Genomic DNA, 17,122 nt, shown 5'->3' with positions numbered 1-17,122 from the left:
CTGCACTTCTGGTGACTTTTAAAGAATAGAAATAGGCTAAATTAATAAGTACACTGCAACATTTTAGGTTAAATTATAGAATAATTTGCTCTTCTGGCTTGAGGATTTCTCTCTCTTAGTACTCTCCATATTTCTCTCTGTCTGAGGAGGACTAGGCTCTCTTTCGAGTCACGTGCATGTCACAAAAATTTGGTGTAGCTGTATAGTTGTCTGGATGGTAAAAGTAGACGTTTAGAGTCGTAGGGCTTAAACTCGCTGTGCAGTGACAGAAACAGGTTGAGATGACAAAAAGGAAAGAAAAGGTGTGAAAATGTTTCATAAATTGGGAGAAATACAGGGGAGTTGTCACCCTGGGAGGAAACAGGGAGTGGGCAAACAGGTGCCAAATGGAGGTGAATTTTGCCATTGGCGGCTAAAACTCTCAATCTGCCACATTGGCTGGTAGCCAATGAGAATTGAGTGACTCATTTGTTTTTTGCCATTAACTGTTGTTCTTTTCACATTTCAACCAAGTCTGTCATTTCCTTGAATTGAGCTAAAACATGTGATAGATCTGTGTTTGTTGGGCTAAATGACCATTTACTTTGTTGTGTATAGTGGGCATCGTCAGACATACAGTTAGGTCCCGTGAGATTTAATTTGCCTCTCTGTGAACAATGTTTTGCAGCTCATTAGTGGCTCCTAAAGGCGGTGTGCTGAACCCCTCGGGACAGGAAGTTTGTTCACACCTGCATGGGTTAGTCAGATGATGACATCTCGCGACCAATGAGGTGTCACTGCAATCAGAGGTGTGAAGACAAACAAGCATCAGCATGAACACATCAACATGTGATGCAATCATTACTGAACAGGACTGTTTTTTTCAGTTTATATTCTGTCTGACAAGTCAATAATTTAATCAATTGGAATTTTTTTGATTTAAAAAAAGGGATTCAATTATCATGTGAAATGTGAGAGGGGCAGTGATGGAGGACTCGAGTCTCTATTCTCTGGACTCGAGTCCGACTCGAGAATCTATTCTCTGGACTCGTGACTTGACTTGGACTCGCGGACTGAGGACTCGAGACTCGACTCAGACTCGAAAACGAACGTTGGATGAAGTTTCTGACTTAATAGGTTATAAAAATTTGATATAAGATGTTACACTTTTCCTTTTTCGGCCGGGATCTCTTTTTTTCCTCACAGCCACACATACGCTTCTCAGTCGGACACCGCTCGCTCTCCTTGCTTGACAACACACTCACACTCTTTTTCTTTTCTCTCACTCTTTTGTCCGGGTGGCGCGCACGCCCGCTCGCGGTGTGAGGCGCATGTCCGCGCTATTCTCCGACATGCACTCACAATCACTGCTGATAGACGGCCTTTCCTACAGCTGCCCCCAAATAGCAGTACCTATTTAAAACTATGAAAGGCTGTCCACTCTAGGTGGGGGTGGGTTGGAAGGTTGGTCCTCATCATCTGGTATAGCTGGGAGGACAACCAGCCGGGCCATGGGCCTGGTGTAGATCTTATCCTATATCGCCTAGACAGATTTTACATCCAAAGCTGGAAAGAGCAGATGGATTGATATTGAAATATATATCAATATATTAGGTCGCTGCTGTATTACTGTGTTGCAAGTGTATATGTAATCAATAAAACAAATATGCTGTGTGGCAGAAAAAAGTCAGTAAATAAACTCCCTTTGCAATCGTGACAGTGGTGTCATTTTTGTTTAATGTAGACCCTCTTTTGTAACTATATCAGCTCTTTAATGCTGCCAGAGTGGAGAAATGTAGACAGTCTTGAAATATAACACAGACTCAACCTTGATGACTTGACTTGGACTCGAACACTGGGGACTCGAGACTCGACTCGGACTCGAACTCAGGTAATGGTGACTCGACTTGGACTCGACTCAGACTCTTTGGTGATTTGGACTTGGGCTCGGACTCAACAGTTGGTGACTCGACTACAACACTGGAGAGGGGTTGCTGCCACTCACAAATCCACAGACAATTATCTCCCAACTTTGCAGCTCCTCACAGCTCTACAGAGTGTTTTTAAGTCACTGGTATTTTCATTTCATTTTATTATTTATCTCGAACAATCAAAAATATTGCAAAAGAAAAAAATTAAATTAAATTAAAACCACAAAATAACACACAAACAATCAAAATTTACCAAAAACAAAAAAAAATTAAAAAAAGGATTAGTTCGAGAAGGAGCAGGCGGGAGCAAATAGCTTATTTGGTCCTGCTACTACTTCACAATATCATATTATTACAAAACAAATAGATATGCAAATACAGCATACAATCTTTCAGGTCTTACAATAACTCACAACAATACATACAATACGTTGATTTTGGTTTTATGGCCCAAAACCTTTACTGTTTTTGTTCACTCTCACAGCTCTTAGGGGCCAATTGAGCAAGGCATTAAATAAGGACACAAAGTATAAGAGTGCCAAATTCCATGTAAGAAAGCAGGTTGGGGTGGTGGATGCATAAAAAAAACACAGGACTTTCAGCCAAGAGACCGGGGGCCGTGTCCTGTTTAAAAAATAAAAGTAGTGGGGCATATTTTCTTGCCAAGGATAGTGCTTTAATTCATATAATGCTCCTATGGGTCGTATTAGAGGGAGAAGGAATAAAAAAACTATATTGTCATATGGGTTGGAAGACTTGTTGGACACTTTAATATCCTACTGGTTCTACTTCTGCATCTTTTGGTCCTGCAGGGTGGGTGGTGAACATCCAATGGTGTTATTTTTTAGTGTTTAACAACAAGACAGCGCCAGCAAAATTCAATCAGACTGCAATGGAGAGGATAGATGGGAGGTGGGAAGGCCAGAGGCTTGCTGATTTCTGGGCTATTCTCACAGGCCGAGAATCAGAATAGTTATAAGTCGGCAGGAAATCAAGCAGAGGGCTAGTGGGCAACCTGATTGGCTATGGAGAAGTGCTAGAGGGCCCATGAAGGCACTGGAGACCTGGGAGAAAAGTTCGGAAGATTCAGAGGAGACTGGAACAGGCTAAAGAGAGCCATATTCTGGAGCAGAGCTTTCACCTGAAGAATGCCACTTGTTGGGCAAACTCTGGCATCCGCTCACAGATGGAGTGAGGAGTGTTAGGAAGTAGTGCGCAGGTGGATGGGAAAGTGTGAGGGCATCTGGTGGCAAGTCTGGAAAGTTCCTTAGAAGTGCATGGGCCTGGGGGCAGTCGCAGGAAAAGAGGGCCTGACTGAGCAGAATACTGAGGCAGCTGTCGAGACACTGAGATGGCTTAGCAAGATCAAACCGGACTGGCTGTTCTCATAAACCATACGTACATATTGCTAGAAAAGTAAACTACTGTAATTCGTATGTATTCCAGGTATTTACTACCGTCAGGGCCAGTGCCTCCGTTGGTATCTGCCTCCACAATGTCAAAAGTCAGTTTCATTCGAGCGAGCAGAAATCAACTTTGAGAGGAGAGTTTATCTGCGAGAGCATGTCTGCCCTCAAGCGCACGCAAAGCATACAGTCAGGGGCACATGGTGGCTGCTCTGTGAGCGTGATGCTTGGTTTTGTACGTGAATGTGCCATTCTTTCCCTCTCCCTATGTTTTGTTTCATGCTCTCAGCTGCCTTTACATGTTTGAAATTATATACAGTAATTTGCTCATGAGTATGTTTTATCACGCTCGGGAGATATGACATAAACCTGACGCCATAAAAGACAACGCATGAGGCTATTACTAGTAAGCTGTTGAAGACTTAAGGGTTTGGTAAGCTTAAAACAAACTGAATCACTGACCTGCCGCCCAATTGTCTAAGGATTAAAGTGCTTATATATATTATGCTGTTGCATGTGTTCAGCCGGGTCGAGATTTGGAAATATGGAATCTGGGGGTGCCAGAAGATTGACAGAAAGGCAGAACACCAGAGGATTGAAAAGAAAAATGATTATTGAAAGGCTTGTGGACTAACAGAGAAAGTGTAGAAGATGACGTGATGTGTAGAGCAAGAAAAGGACATCAGTGTCCAACAGAGACTGAGAGGGAGAAAAGGAGGGGTGGAGACAACAGTAAAAAGAGATAAATCAGTTGTATGACAGAGTTTGAAGCAGAGAGCTGAGACCTCTCTCATCCTCCCACTGATGATGGAGACACAGGACGGAGCAGAGCTCTGCTTTCCACAACTCTTCAACACCTCCTGCAGGAAGCTGACACCTCCTTGGTTTGAAGTGATGCTCATTCACATTTTGCTCTACTCCATCTCTCTGCTCACTGTAGCTCTCAACCTGCTCGTCATCATCTCAGTCTCCCACTTCAGGCAAAGATCATTGTCTCAAAAATTGAAGTTTTAGATAAATATTGATTGTTTCAGAATGAACTAACATAAAATGTTTGTTTGTCATTTAGATATGAGGACTTGTTTGTTTAATGGTGCTTTTCTCTTTCCCTCCAGGCAGCTTCACACACCCACCAACATCCTCCTCCTCTCTCTGGCTGTCTCAGACTTTCTGGTGGGTCTTGTGCTGATGCCGGGAGAAATCCTCCGAAAAACATCCTGCTGGTTTCTTGGTGACTTTGTGTGTTTTCTTTATAATTATCTTTCAAGCATCATTACCGCATCCTCAATAGGTGACATGGTGCTCATATCAGTTGACCGTTATGTGGCTATTTGTGACCCTCTGCATTACACCACCAGAATCACTGTCAACAGAGTTAAACTCTGTGTTTGTCTATGTTGGCTCTATTCTGTTTCCTACAGCTTTCTCTATGTTAAAGATGTCCTGACTCAACCGGGGAGGTATAATTCCTGCTACGGAGAATGTGTGTTGGTCATTGACTATGTCGTAAAAGCTGTAGACCTTGTTTTGAGCTTTGTTGTTCCTTTTACTGTCATCATAGCTCTGTATCTGAAAATATTTGCTGTGGCTGTGTCTCAGGCTCGTGCCATGCGCTCTCACATTACAGCTGTCACACTCCAGCTTTCAGTGACTCCAAAGGCAAAGAAATCAGAGCTAAAAGCAGCCAGGACTCTTGGTGTTCTTGTAGTTGTGTTTCTAATATGTTTCTTCCCATATTACTCTGTCTCTCTCGCAGGTGACAACTGGGTCAATGCTTCATCTGCATCCTATGTTCTTTTTATGTTTTATTCTAACTCTTGCCTAAACCCTGTCATCTATGCCTTGTTTTACCCCTGGTTTAGAAAAGCAGTTAAACTAATTGTAACTCTTCAGATACTGCAGCCTGGCTCCTGTGAGACCAACATCCTGCAGAGAGGCTGTGGAGCGATTGAGATCAGACTCGGTCTAAGGCTTAAAGAATGAACATGTTCCTACTGTTCATTGAGTGAATTATTAAATACAGAAAGTGAACATATGCTTTCCTGTCTTAACGTCCAAATAGTCTATGATCAACAAATGAAAGGCCTGTGTTTCAGCTTTTGCTTGTTGTGTATTTTCTCTCTCTGATGCTGCTATATTTAAAGAAAGAGTCATAAGCACTATATACTGTTTCTAGGTAATCACCCTGTTTAATCCAAGCTTTAAATTCACACATGTATGACACTTATGCAGAGTCATTTTTAGTTCTAGGGAACCTTTTTCCTTTGTGATAGGAAACATTTCAACCCAACACAACTAAAGAGCTACTAAAGCTTTGTATTTATGTCTCTATGTTTGGACAAAGCATCATCTCTGTGATTTATGTCCATTTTGTTGCAAACAGAAATTACAGGCCTGCTGGGCTCCTGTTTCACAGAGAAAAGATGCACATGAACAGACACACTTTCCCATCAAGTATAGAAAAACATCAGCTGTGAACAGTAATTGTTTTTCACATAAAAAAGTTATTTTAATCATTTCAGTTTAGTGTCATTCATATGTTATCCCTGTATATATTGTCTTTATGACAGAATTATTGAAAGCACTATGAAGTCCTGTTACGAGAAGTTAAAAAATAGATTATTTGAAAAGACAGGATTATCTAGAGTTCATCAGATCATTGCAGTCACATTTCCAGAGAAACATTTAATGTTAGGACAGGGAAAGTTAAAGTTTCACAAATTATGTAAAGTGTAATGGGTTGCAATTTAAAATCAGTTTTACTTGAAAAATGATCAGAATTATTGTCATTTATTTAATTTTACATAGCATAATGACTTGTTGTAAAATGACATGAAATATGATAATAAACAGAAGAAATATCCATAATGTAAGGTTGTGTCTTTTTATTAATTTTTTACAATAAGTGATATCATTTTGACTGGTCACAAAAACGATCAGACAATAACGACATGTTGAAAACTCCAGAACACAAAACAAAACTACAGTAAAAGTAAAAACAACAGTAACAGTATAAGCTTACAGAAGAGTGGGTGGGGGTTGAGATAATTTGTTCAGCATGTCTCTAAGAACATGGGTTATCAGGGGTGGCAAGCCTACAGGGCATTGATCAGTGCAAGAGACATAAAACCAGATACTCTTAATGGCCACTAGGGGTGTTAAAGGCTATTTTTCAAATTGTCTGGAAATCTCAGTGAAAGGCGATTCTGAGGTTTGAAGCTGCATTAAGTGTGTAAAAAAAGACAGCCCTCTCATTCCGTTAAATGGGATCACTCTGTTGACTCAGCAGGGCGTCGTTAAAAAAAGCAACAACAAAACAGTGGTACAACTTTTGCTGTACGTAATTTGATGTCATCCAGAAAGTGCCATGTCTGGGCTTAAAGCTTTAGTGAATTACTTTTTTATATTAATGCACGTCTGTTAAGTTCAAACCATAACAAAATCAGTTGGTTTAAAGCTAATTAAGACTTTCAGCTCCACAAAACTATTTCTATATTTCTTAGTATGGCTATGTTTATAAAACAGTGTTGTACACACGCACAAACTGTAGTGACGTTGTACATCTCTGTCCTCCTTGGTTACAAGCAACTGCGTTGAGGAGGGGTGGGTGTGGTGCACGATCACCAAAGCCTTGTGTCATGTGGATGCAATGACTGTGTTGTTGTCATTAATTTGAATTCCTCATGGGGGAGACAGAAACTATGCACTATAGCTTTAAGGTCAGGAATGGAGAGATTTTCTAAGGTCAGAGGGAGAAACTAGGGTTAGGGTTAAGCACAAAGAGATGATGAAAAAGAATTTTGATTGGCAGAGGTGAACATGGGATTCTCTGATTCCAAAGAGATGACACAGCTCCAAATTCTGTTTCTCCTGAACCCATCCAGTTGGCATCCCGGCCTGCCACCCAGTGCAATAGCTTTGATATCGTTAGCCTCCAGGCTTTCTTTCTTGAGCCGGTTAGCCCTTCCATTCCCTGATCCAGTATCACCAGAACCCAATGAGCCTTTAATGGACTAGTTGAGGTGCCAACCTGATGTCTAGCATATTTCATTGAGTATTGCCTTGGCTTTTTCAGGTTCTACCCCATGTTGGAGACCCAAGAAGAAGGCCTGGTTCCCATGGCTCCAGGGGCTGCCCTGCACCGCGTAAATTGAATCTCACATACATGTATTGATATCACGCACACAGAAATAAAACTCAAGCATTTCTGTTGTCCAAAACCGTTCTACTATGTTTTGGGAGTCAAACTGAAAAAATAAACAACTTATACAGTGGACAAAATATCTACATTTCTTCAAAAAAAGTCCAGACGCTTTTGCCCTAATGACATTCACTGATGCCAATACTCAAAATAATAATGTCATATTTATTTATATCACACACAAAGCAATGCTACACACACATTTGTTGTCTAAAACATCTCTTATGTATTTGGAGTCATTCAGTACAAAAATAGACATAATTATAGCTGCTAATTATATGCTATATTATATGCATATGCATAATTATAGCGATGGTTGGCCCGAGCATTTTAAACTCACAGGGAAGGTGTCCAAAGCAAAATGGCTGATTTTGTATAAGATGTGACATTGTGACAATTGAGCTTTGAACTCGCAAATTTCAGGTCCAAAGGCAAACACTGATCTCATTGAGGTATTGTCCAGGTGATGACTCCTCTACCTATATGGGCTATATTTTATTGAGTCAGCCTGGGTTGACTCAATAACATGACTTTCCTTAACTGGAACTGGACTGATTGTTAATCAGAATCAGGTGTGTTAATACAGATACACATTTAAAATATGCAGGGGAGTTGTCCACAGCACAATGCCTGATTAGATATATGTATTCAATTCAATTCAATTCAATTCAATTTTATTTATAGTATCAAATCATAACAAGAGTTATCTCAGGACACTTTACAGATAGAGTAGGTCTAGACCACACTATAATTTACAAAGACCCAACAATTCCAGTGATTCCCCCAAGAGCATGCATAAGTGCGTAAATGCGACAGTGGCAAGGAAAAACTCCCTTTAGGAAGAAACCTCGGACAGACTCAGGCTCTTGGTAGGCGGTGTCTGACGGTGCCGGTTGGGGGTGTGATGGACAATGGCAATAATAGTCACAATAAAGATAATGACTAGAAATAGTAGTTATAGTAGTTCATGGTGTTGCAGGGCACTGCAGGGCGCTACAGGGCGTAGCAGGGCACCGCAGGGCGTTGCAGGACGTAGTAGGACGTGGTAGGACGTAGCAAGTCGTAGCTGGGCATTGCATAGCATAGCAGGGTGTAATAGGGCACAGCAGGGCGTTGAGCAGGACCACGGGGACAAGCAGTCTTAAACTATAACCGCATAACTAGGGCTGCCTTCAACCTCCTACCTAACAGTCGGCTCTATCGCCTAGTTTTTATTATACTAATAAAGTGTTTTTAAAAAAAAAAACAAAGATACATTTTTACGTGTAAGTAAGTATTAGCCTCACGCTAATTTATCAAGACTAGGCCTACCGGCTAAACTAACGCTAGCTTCATGGCAACCTCTACACCTGGCGAGTCCCCACTCCCCCTCAGGATTTCCTCGTTGTTTAATAATACAAACAAAGAAATTGCTGACCTCAGGGAAGATGTTCGTCGGCTTAAAAGGACTTAAAAACCAAAGATGCTTTGTTAACCGCCTGCTTGGACGTGGCTCATAATCAGTCGCTCCGGATCTCATCTCTCTCGGCGGCCTACCAGGATACCGCGCCATGGGACCCAGCTGCCTGCCCACGCCCATCGTCCTGCTCAACACCGGTTATCAAGCCACCCTGGACTGAGGTGGTTTGCGCCCGAAAGAGAGTCTCGGGTAGGGCTCCATCGCCTCCTACCCTCAGCCTCTCCAACCGCTTCAATGCCTTGTCGGAGTCGGAGCCGGTGGCGGCCAATGCGGCTCAACGGGCTCGCCCCGCTTCAAAGCAGACTGACCAGCCATTGTCACGGAAGACGATTGCTACCGCGCGGAGAAAGCTTCTGAAGGATGCGGTAGTCAGACGGTCCGGTGGCCTACACTGCCTGGATCGGCCAAATGACAACGTTCCTCAAAAACAATCCCCACAACCGAACGGTAAGCAATCTTCCTCTTCTTTTCCCTGCCCATCTGAAACTGACACTGACTGTTTTGCTCCCGTCACCGGCTATCCACACCCCCCCACTCCTCGTCCGCTCTTCCCCCTAACCACAGTAATTATTGGGGACTCCATCACTAGAGACCTACGGTTTCATAATGGTGTCACACACTGTTTTCCTGGAGCCAAAGTTGCAGACATCCTGGCTAAAGTTATGGACCTGATACCCTCATTTCCGACCTCTATCAAACGCATCGTGGTCCATTGTGGACATAGCGACATGTCCACTCGGATTCAGGAGTGTGAGCGCACAAGGCGAGACTTTACCACTCTCATTGAGGCTTTAAAAAGCACTGGGAAGTCGGTTTTTATTTCGGGCCCACTTCCATCTCTAGGTCGCGGATCATGCCTCTTTAGTAGACTACTCTCCCTTAACACCTGGCTCCAGCTCACATGCAGCATTCACAAGATAGGTTTTATTGACAACTTCAATCTGTTTTGGGAACGTGGCTCCCTGTTCAGCAGGGATGGGATTCATCCCAATACACGCGGAAGCCAGATGCTACGTGGAAATTTGCACCACGCCCTGCATACCCAGACCTCTGATTGACTGTTTACATCCCGTAAACACTCCCACAAGCACACTGACCAGACACACTCTCCCAAAGTCAATAATCAGAGATACAGCGCTACACGCCCCTCTGTGCTCCCTTCAGAGCAATCACCCATTCATAATCCCATAACCACCGTGTCTGTCCCCCGACTGAGACCGTTTAAACAAAACACTAACAAAAGAGGTGCTATACTAAACAACCTAATTGGAATTAAAACAACCACTGCAACGATAGAACAGAATAGGAAAATCAAATGTGGACTATTAAATATTAGATCTCTGTCATCGAAAGCATTATTGGTAAACGAATTGATATCAGATAACCACATTGATTTATTCTGCCTCACCGAAACCTGGCTGGGCCATGACGAATATGTTAGTTTAAACGAAGCCACCCCTCCCAGTCATAATAATACCCAAATTCCACGAGGCTCAGGCCGAGGAGGGGGAGTTGCAGCCATATTTGACTCGAGCCTGTTAATTAATCCTAAACCTAAACGATAACGTTAATTATAACTCGTTTGAAAGCCTTGTTCTTAATCTTCAACACCCAACATGGAAAACAGTACAGCCAATTATATTCGTTGTTGTTTACCGAGCACCAGGTCCATATTCTGAGTTTTTATCTGAATTCTCAGAGTTTTTATCATGCGTAGTCCTTCAATCAGACAAAGTACTTATTGTAGGTGATTTTAATATACATGTGGACATTGACAGCAATAGCCTTAGTACTACTTTCAATTCACTGCTAGATTCTATTGGTTTCAGTCAGAGGGTGCATAAGGCCACGCACTGTTTTAACCACACCCTCGACCTTGTGCTAGAATATGGCATCAAAATTGACGATTTAATAGTATTTCCACAGAATCCTTTATTATCAGACCATTTTTTTAATAACTTTCGAATTCCTACTACCAGACTATACGAAATTAAATAAAAGTTTCTACACTAGATGCTTATCTGACAGTGCTATAGCTAAATTTAAGGAAGATATTCCAACAGCACTTAACTCAATGTCATGCCTTAATATAACAGAGGACTGTTTTGTTAACTTTAGTCCCTCCCAACTTGATAACTTTGTAGACGCTGCTACGGCCTGCCTACGGACTACTTTAGACTTGGTTGCTCCTATCAAAAAGAAGATGATGAAGCAAAGGAAACTAGCACCTTGGTATAACTCCCAAACTCGCAAATTAAAACAAATCTCACGAAAACTTGAAAGTAAATGGCGTTCCACCAAACTGGAAGAATCTCGTGTGGATTGGCAAGATAGTCTAAAAAATTATAGGAGGGCCCTCAGAAATGCCAGATCAGACTACTACTCAATACTAATAGAAGAAAATAAGAACAACCCAAGGTTTCTTTTCAGCACTGTAGCCAGGCTGACAAAGAGTCATAGCTCTGTTGAGCCATCTATTCCTATAGCTCTGAGCAGTGATGACTTCATGACCTTTTTTAATGATAAAATTATAACAATTAGAGAAAAAATTCATCACCTTCTGCCCACAGCTTCTAACGACTCACCATTGGGCGCAGGAGGGCTAGAGAGAACGATAAGACCTGATACTTATTTAGACGGCTTTTATCCTTTAGACCTCCAACTATTAATGTTAAGGGTCTCTTCAGCTAAGTCAACTACCTGTCTCTTAGACCCCATTCCAACGAGGCTACTTAAAGAAGCACTACCCATGGTCAATACCACATTACTAGATACGATCAATATGTCCTTATTAACGGGTCACGTACCGCAGTCTTTTAAAGTAGCTAAGATAAAACCTATTCTGAAAAAACCCACCCTCGACCCTGAGGTCTTAGCCAACTATAGACCTATATCTAACCTCCCGTTTCTCTCCAAAATCCTTGAGAAGGTAGTCGCTAATCAATTGTGTGACTTTCTGCATAGAAATAGTCTATTTGAAGACTTTCAGTCAGGATTTAGAATGCATCATAGCACAGAGACGGCACTGGTGAAAATCACTAACGACCTTCTAACTGCTGCTGACAAAGGACTTGTCTCCATACTTGTCTTATTAGATCTTAGTGCTGCATTCGACACTATTGACCATACCATCCTCTTACAGAGACTGGAACATTTAGTTGGCATTAAAGGAATCGCACTAAGCTGGTTTAAGTCCTATTTTTCTGAGCGATCCCAATTTGTTAATATTAACGATGAATCCTCCAAATACGATAAAGTTAGCCATGGCGTTCCTCAAGGCTCAGTGCTTGGACCAATTCTATTCTCTTTATATATGCTTCCTCTAGGCAATATTATTAGGAAACACTCAATTAACTTTCACTGTTACGCAGACGACGCCCAATTATATCTGTCAATTAAGCCAGACGAAAGCGGTCAGTTAGCTAAACTTCCAGCGTGCATTAAAGATATAAAATCCTGGATGACCCACAATTTTCTGATGTTAAACTCAAACAAAACGGAAGTTATTGTGCTGGGACCCATGCACCACCGAACTTCATTATCTAAAGATATAGCTACCCTAGATGGTATTGCCCTGGCCTCCAGCACTACTGTCAGAAATCTAGGAATCATTTTTGACCAGGATCTATCCTTTAACGCCCACTTAAAACAAACCTCAAGAACAGCCTTTTTCCATCTTCGTAACATTGCCAAAATCAGGAACATCCTCTCGCAAAACGATGCTGAAAAACTAGTCCATGCATTCGTTACTTCCCGGCTGGACTACTGTAATTCTTTACTATCAGGCTGCTCAAATAAGTCCCTCAAGACCCTCCAGCTGATCCAGAATGCTGCAGCACGTGTTCTGACAAGAACTAACAAAAGAGATCACATTTCTCCTGTATTAGCTTCTCTGCATTGGCTTCCTGTAAAACCCAGGATTGAATTTAAAATCCTTCTCCTGACTTACAAAGCACTAAATGGTCAAGCACCATCATACATAGAAGAGCTCTTAGTACCTTATTGTCCCACTAGAGCACTGCGCTCCCAGAACTCAGAGCTACTTGTGGTTCCTAGAGTCTCTAAAAGTAGAATGGGAGCCAGAGCCTTCAGCTACCAGGCTCCTCTCCTGTGGAACCAGCTCCCAACTTGGGTTCGGGGGGCTGACACCGTCGCCACATTTAAGAATAAACTGAAAACCATCATCTTTGATAAAGCTTATAGTTAGGGAGTGAGGAGTTGCAGCATAGTAGAGTAGAGTAGAGGGAGGCAGGAAGTACAAGCCCGTTCCGGCAAGGGAGAGTACGAGCCCGGTCCAGGGCCCCTCTCTTTAGCCTGCCTCTCTTAGTTATGCTATTATAACTCTAGACTGCTGTGGGAAGCTCCTTCCAAGGACACAATGAGCCGCTCCCTCTTCTCTCTTTTCACTTGTCTCCTTTTGTGTGCATCTTAGTCCCAGAAATGCCTGTTACTAACCTAGCTCTGGGGAGTTTTCTCCCCGGAGTCCCTTTGCTTCTTCTTCACCCAGAACATCGCCTTGGAATTGGGTGGCACCTACACCGGGGTCCTGGGTGCAGCTGACGCTATGGACTTACTACACCCTGCTACGCTCTGCGATTCCGACTGCGTCCTGCTGCGTCCAACCGCGCCCACCCAGGCTGCTGTGCCACACTACACCCCGTAACGCCCTGCTGTACCCTACTATGACATGAACTACTACGACTACCATTGTGATCACTTTATTATTGTGATCTTTATTATGACTATTATTGCCACCATTCACCACTCCCCCAACTGGTGCCGTCAGACACCGCCTACCAAGAGTCTGGGTCTGTCCGAGGTTTCTTCCTAACAAAAAAGGGAGTTTTTCCTTGCCACTGTCGCAATAGCTACTGTTAATGCTTGCTCTTGAGGCAACCACTGTAATAGTTGGGGCTTCGTAAAGTACAGAGTTTGGTCTAGACCTACTCTATCTGTAAAGTGTCTCGAGATAACTCTTGTTATGATTTGATACTATAAATAAAATTGAATTGAATTGAATTGAATTGAATTAAGGCCCAGCACAATAACTTCAGTTTTGTTTGAATTTAACATCAGAAAATTGTAGGTCATCCAGGTTTTCATATCTTTAATGCATGCTTGAAGTTTAGCTAACTGACTGGTTTCATCTGGCTTGATCGATAAGTATAATTGGGTGTCATCTGCATAACAGTGAAAGTTAATTGAGTGTTTCCTAATAATATTGCCTAGAGGAAGCATATATAAGGAGAATACAATTGGTCCAAGCACTGAGCCTTGTGGAACGCCATGGCTAACTTTAGTGTACCTGGAGGATTTATCGTTAACATTAACAAATTGAGATGTAGAAAATCACATAACTGATAAGCGAGTCCACGGTAGCGATTTCTCAGCTTTACAAGGCATGGTATATGGTATTTTGCCTCAATTGCAATTAAATCTCCTCCAATTATCTTGTCATAAGCCTTGTGACCTTAAGTGATCATGGTTTGGATATTCCTGTCAGTATCAAATGTTGATACTTCATGGAGAGCACCTTGATCTATGCCACCCTCACAGAAGAAGCACTTTCGAACATCCAGTCGTTGGCGTTTCATTGGCTTTCCCCCTCCAGATTCAACAACGTTCTTCTTTGTTGCTTTCATGCGCTTTGAATTGTTAAACTTTAGGTGGCAAGATTTGTGCCAAGAAGCAGAATGTGAAGCAAAATTGCTAGCAGTTTCATAATTCCCCAAATACAGTTTAGTTGGAAGATTGTCAATCGCCCTGAATTGCTCGACATTAGTAAGAAATGATCTATAGTCATCAGATTTATCACCACTTGTCCCAGGTGTTTGAAAGGGACATCTCAGAGGTTAAGAGGTGTCTTTCTGGCAAATAATACATAGAGCCCAATTGAGCTCCATGTTGAAGTCTCAGAAACTAATGTTATGTAAGCATAAAAGAACGAACGAATCAAGACATTCTGACCTGCAACACGTCTACAATAGGAAACCAAAATAACTGAAAGTACATCTAGCTATGTACTGTCACACACAAATAGGATTTAACATGATGTGATGTAGCCTAACATAAAACTAATGACCAAACTATGAACTCAGTAGATAGCTATATGAATGACCTAGTTGAATTGAAAAATAAGAGAAAACCAAGATCTCTTAACATTTAAGCATTTTTACTGCCTTTTTTCATAATTCCGCCTATATTATACAGGGCTTTTTGAGGTTTTTTGAGGTATAAGGTGTCTTGGCACTCTATTTTACACTTATAATTTGGAAGATCTACTGGCCAGAGCACAAATAAACAAAAGGAAGCTTATTCAGTGGTCTTAAAAGGCCAATACCCTGAAAGTTTTACTTGAGAGGAAAAAAAACAAAAAAAACATTTTTCATGAATATAGTTTTTTAAGTGATTTGACACTGAATTTCAATATTTCTGCTGGGCTCCTAGGCTGAAATCATTCAGGAGGTCCTAGAGAAGCTTCATGTAAAATGTTGTGCTTTTATCACCTCGGTAACGGTGTTATTTAATATGTGCACTACCCAACTGGACTAGAGGGAGAGAGGGATGCGCTCATAAAAGTTAAAACATTTAGAGACTGACAACCCCGTTAACATTCCCCGTTGGGTATTTTTATGAAATATATAGATTTTAAAGGGAGGGAATTACATAGGCTATCGGCATCTTGAGCTGTGTGTTGCCAATGCGCACATCGGTGTGAATTATGTTTTTATATTTTTTATTTGCTCTCACGATCGCTTCTACTGCCAGGGTTGCAACTGATAATATAATAGGCTAAAGCAACGACAGTTTATGTGTAATTATTGTCAGATCTAGTGCCTGACTGATCGGGAAGTGATATTGATAAGCGTTGTGATTTACGCATTTACAGCGTCGGCTATTTTTTTTGCCAGCTTTCCTCCTGTTTTAGGAAGCAGCGACTGTATTGCATTTTGCCTGTAAACCTGTGTCTGTGTTCTTCATATTTATGTAGAATTATAGTTTGCTCTTCTTGTTTAAAATATGCGGCTCTGGTAGATGTTTGCGATTGGTCATGCTGTGCAAACACCGCCTCTTTTATGTGAACGCGCGTGCTGGATTGTGAAACCCTGGGTTGATTGAACTAGTTGTTAACCACCATCGTGACACAGCTTATGCGGGACCGCGGTTGCTAGGGTTAGTGAAGCCGGGTAACTGAAAGAAATCCAGGGCATGTTGATCTTGATTCGTATTACAGGCCTCATAACTCTAACCCTTGCAGCTATACTTTCTCATTCTTTTTCCAGTAAATAAACAAAAACCTATCAGCACAATTGTATGTACTGCAAACTAGAAACAGGCAGAACTTCTAAACACAAGGTGCGATGACGAACTGACACCAGACAAAGGGGAGCACACGAGGCAACAAGGGCTGTAACAAGAGACAGGTGACCTGAAGGCTGATGAACAGGTGAAACACATCAGGGTGAACAGACAATCACAAAGGTGGGAAAAAAAACATAAGGAAGGAAGTCAAACAAGACATCAAAAAAGAAATGATAGTTCTAGTAGGCCAACAAGAGTTCTCAATCCCAATTTAGAAAATACGACGCTTGGGCAGTGCCCGTCAGCATCCATTACGATGCAAAAAGCACCACTCAGCACGTATGGAACACACCGCAGCAGCAGCAGCAGCAGCAGCAGCAGCAGCTCCACAGCGCTTTAAGATGACTTAGTACAAAGAGCAACAACAAGTATAAAAAGCCGGAATTCTGTGGCCGGGTTGGCTCAGTAGTAGAGCAGGCGCACATATACTGAGAGGTTTATGCCTCGACGCAGAGGTCCAGGGTTCGAATCCGACCTGTTACAATTTCCTGCATGTCTTCCCCCTCTCTCTCACCTAGCTGTCCTGTCAAACATTAAAGGTGGAAAAGCAGGGGCGATTCTAGGATCTGACCTTTGGGGGGGCTCAGCCCCTAATGAGCAGTTGATAGCAGTTAAGCTAGGGGCGTCTGGGGGTATACCCTTAAATCATGACTTCTGGTGAATTCTGGGGAAAGAAATAGACAGATTGAGACATGCAATTATGACAAACTATCAACAGTTTCAAGGCATCTGCTGTGAAAAAAGATGGCAACTACAAAGCATGATTATTGCAGTACATACCTAG

At 42.1% G+C, this 17,122-nt stretch overlaps 1 protein-coding gene across 1 annotated transcript; it reads left to right on the top strand.

Moving 5' to 3' along the window:
* Window positions 1-4,123: 4,123 nt before the first annotated feature.
* LOC116040341 (trace amine-associated receptor 13c-like) lies at window positions 4,124-5,299 on the top strand. Its single transcript, XM_031285650.1, has 2 exons — window positions 4,124-4,296; window positions 4,432-5,299. Exons 1-2 carry the CDS (start codon window positions 4,124-4,126, stop codon window positions 5,297-5,299), a joined length of 1,041 nt encoding a protein of 346 aa, XP_031141510.1.
* Window positions 5,300-17,122: the final 11,823 nt, after the last annotated feature.

The sequence above is a fragment of the Sander lucioperca genome, chromosome 19 (genome assembly GCF_008315115.2).
Source record: "Sander lucioperca isolate FBNREF2018 chromosome 19, SLUC_FBN_1.2, whole genome shotgun sequence".
Classification (NCBI taxonomy): domain Eukaryota; kingdom Metazoa; phylum Chordata; class Actinopteri; order Perciformes; family Percidae; genus Sander; species Sander lucioperca.
The sequence above is the reverse complement of the archived record's forward strand: the minus strand, read 5'-3'. Positions and strand labels throughout refer to the sequence as shown.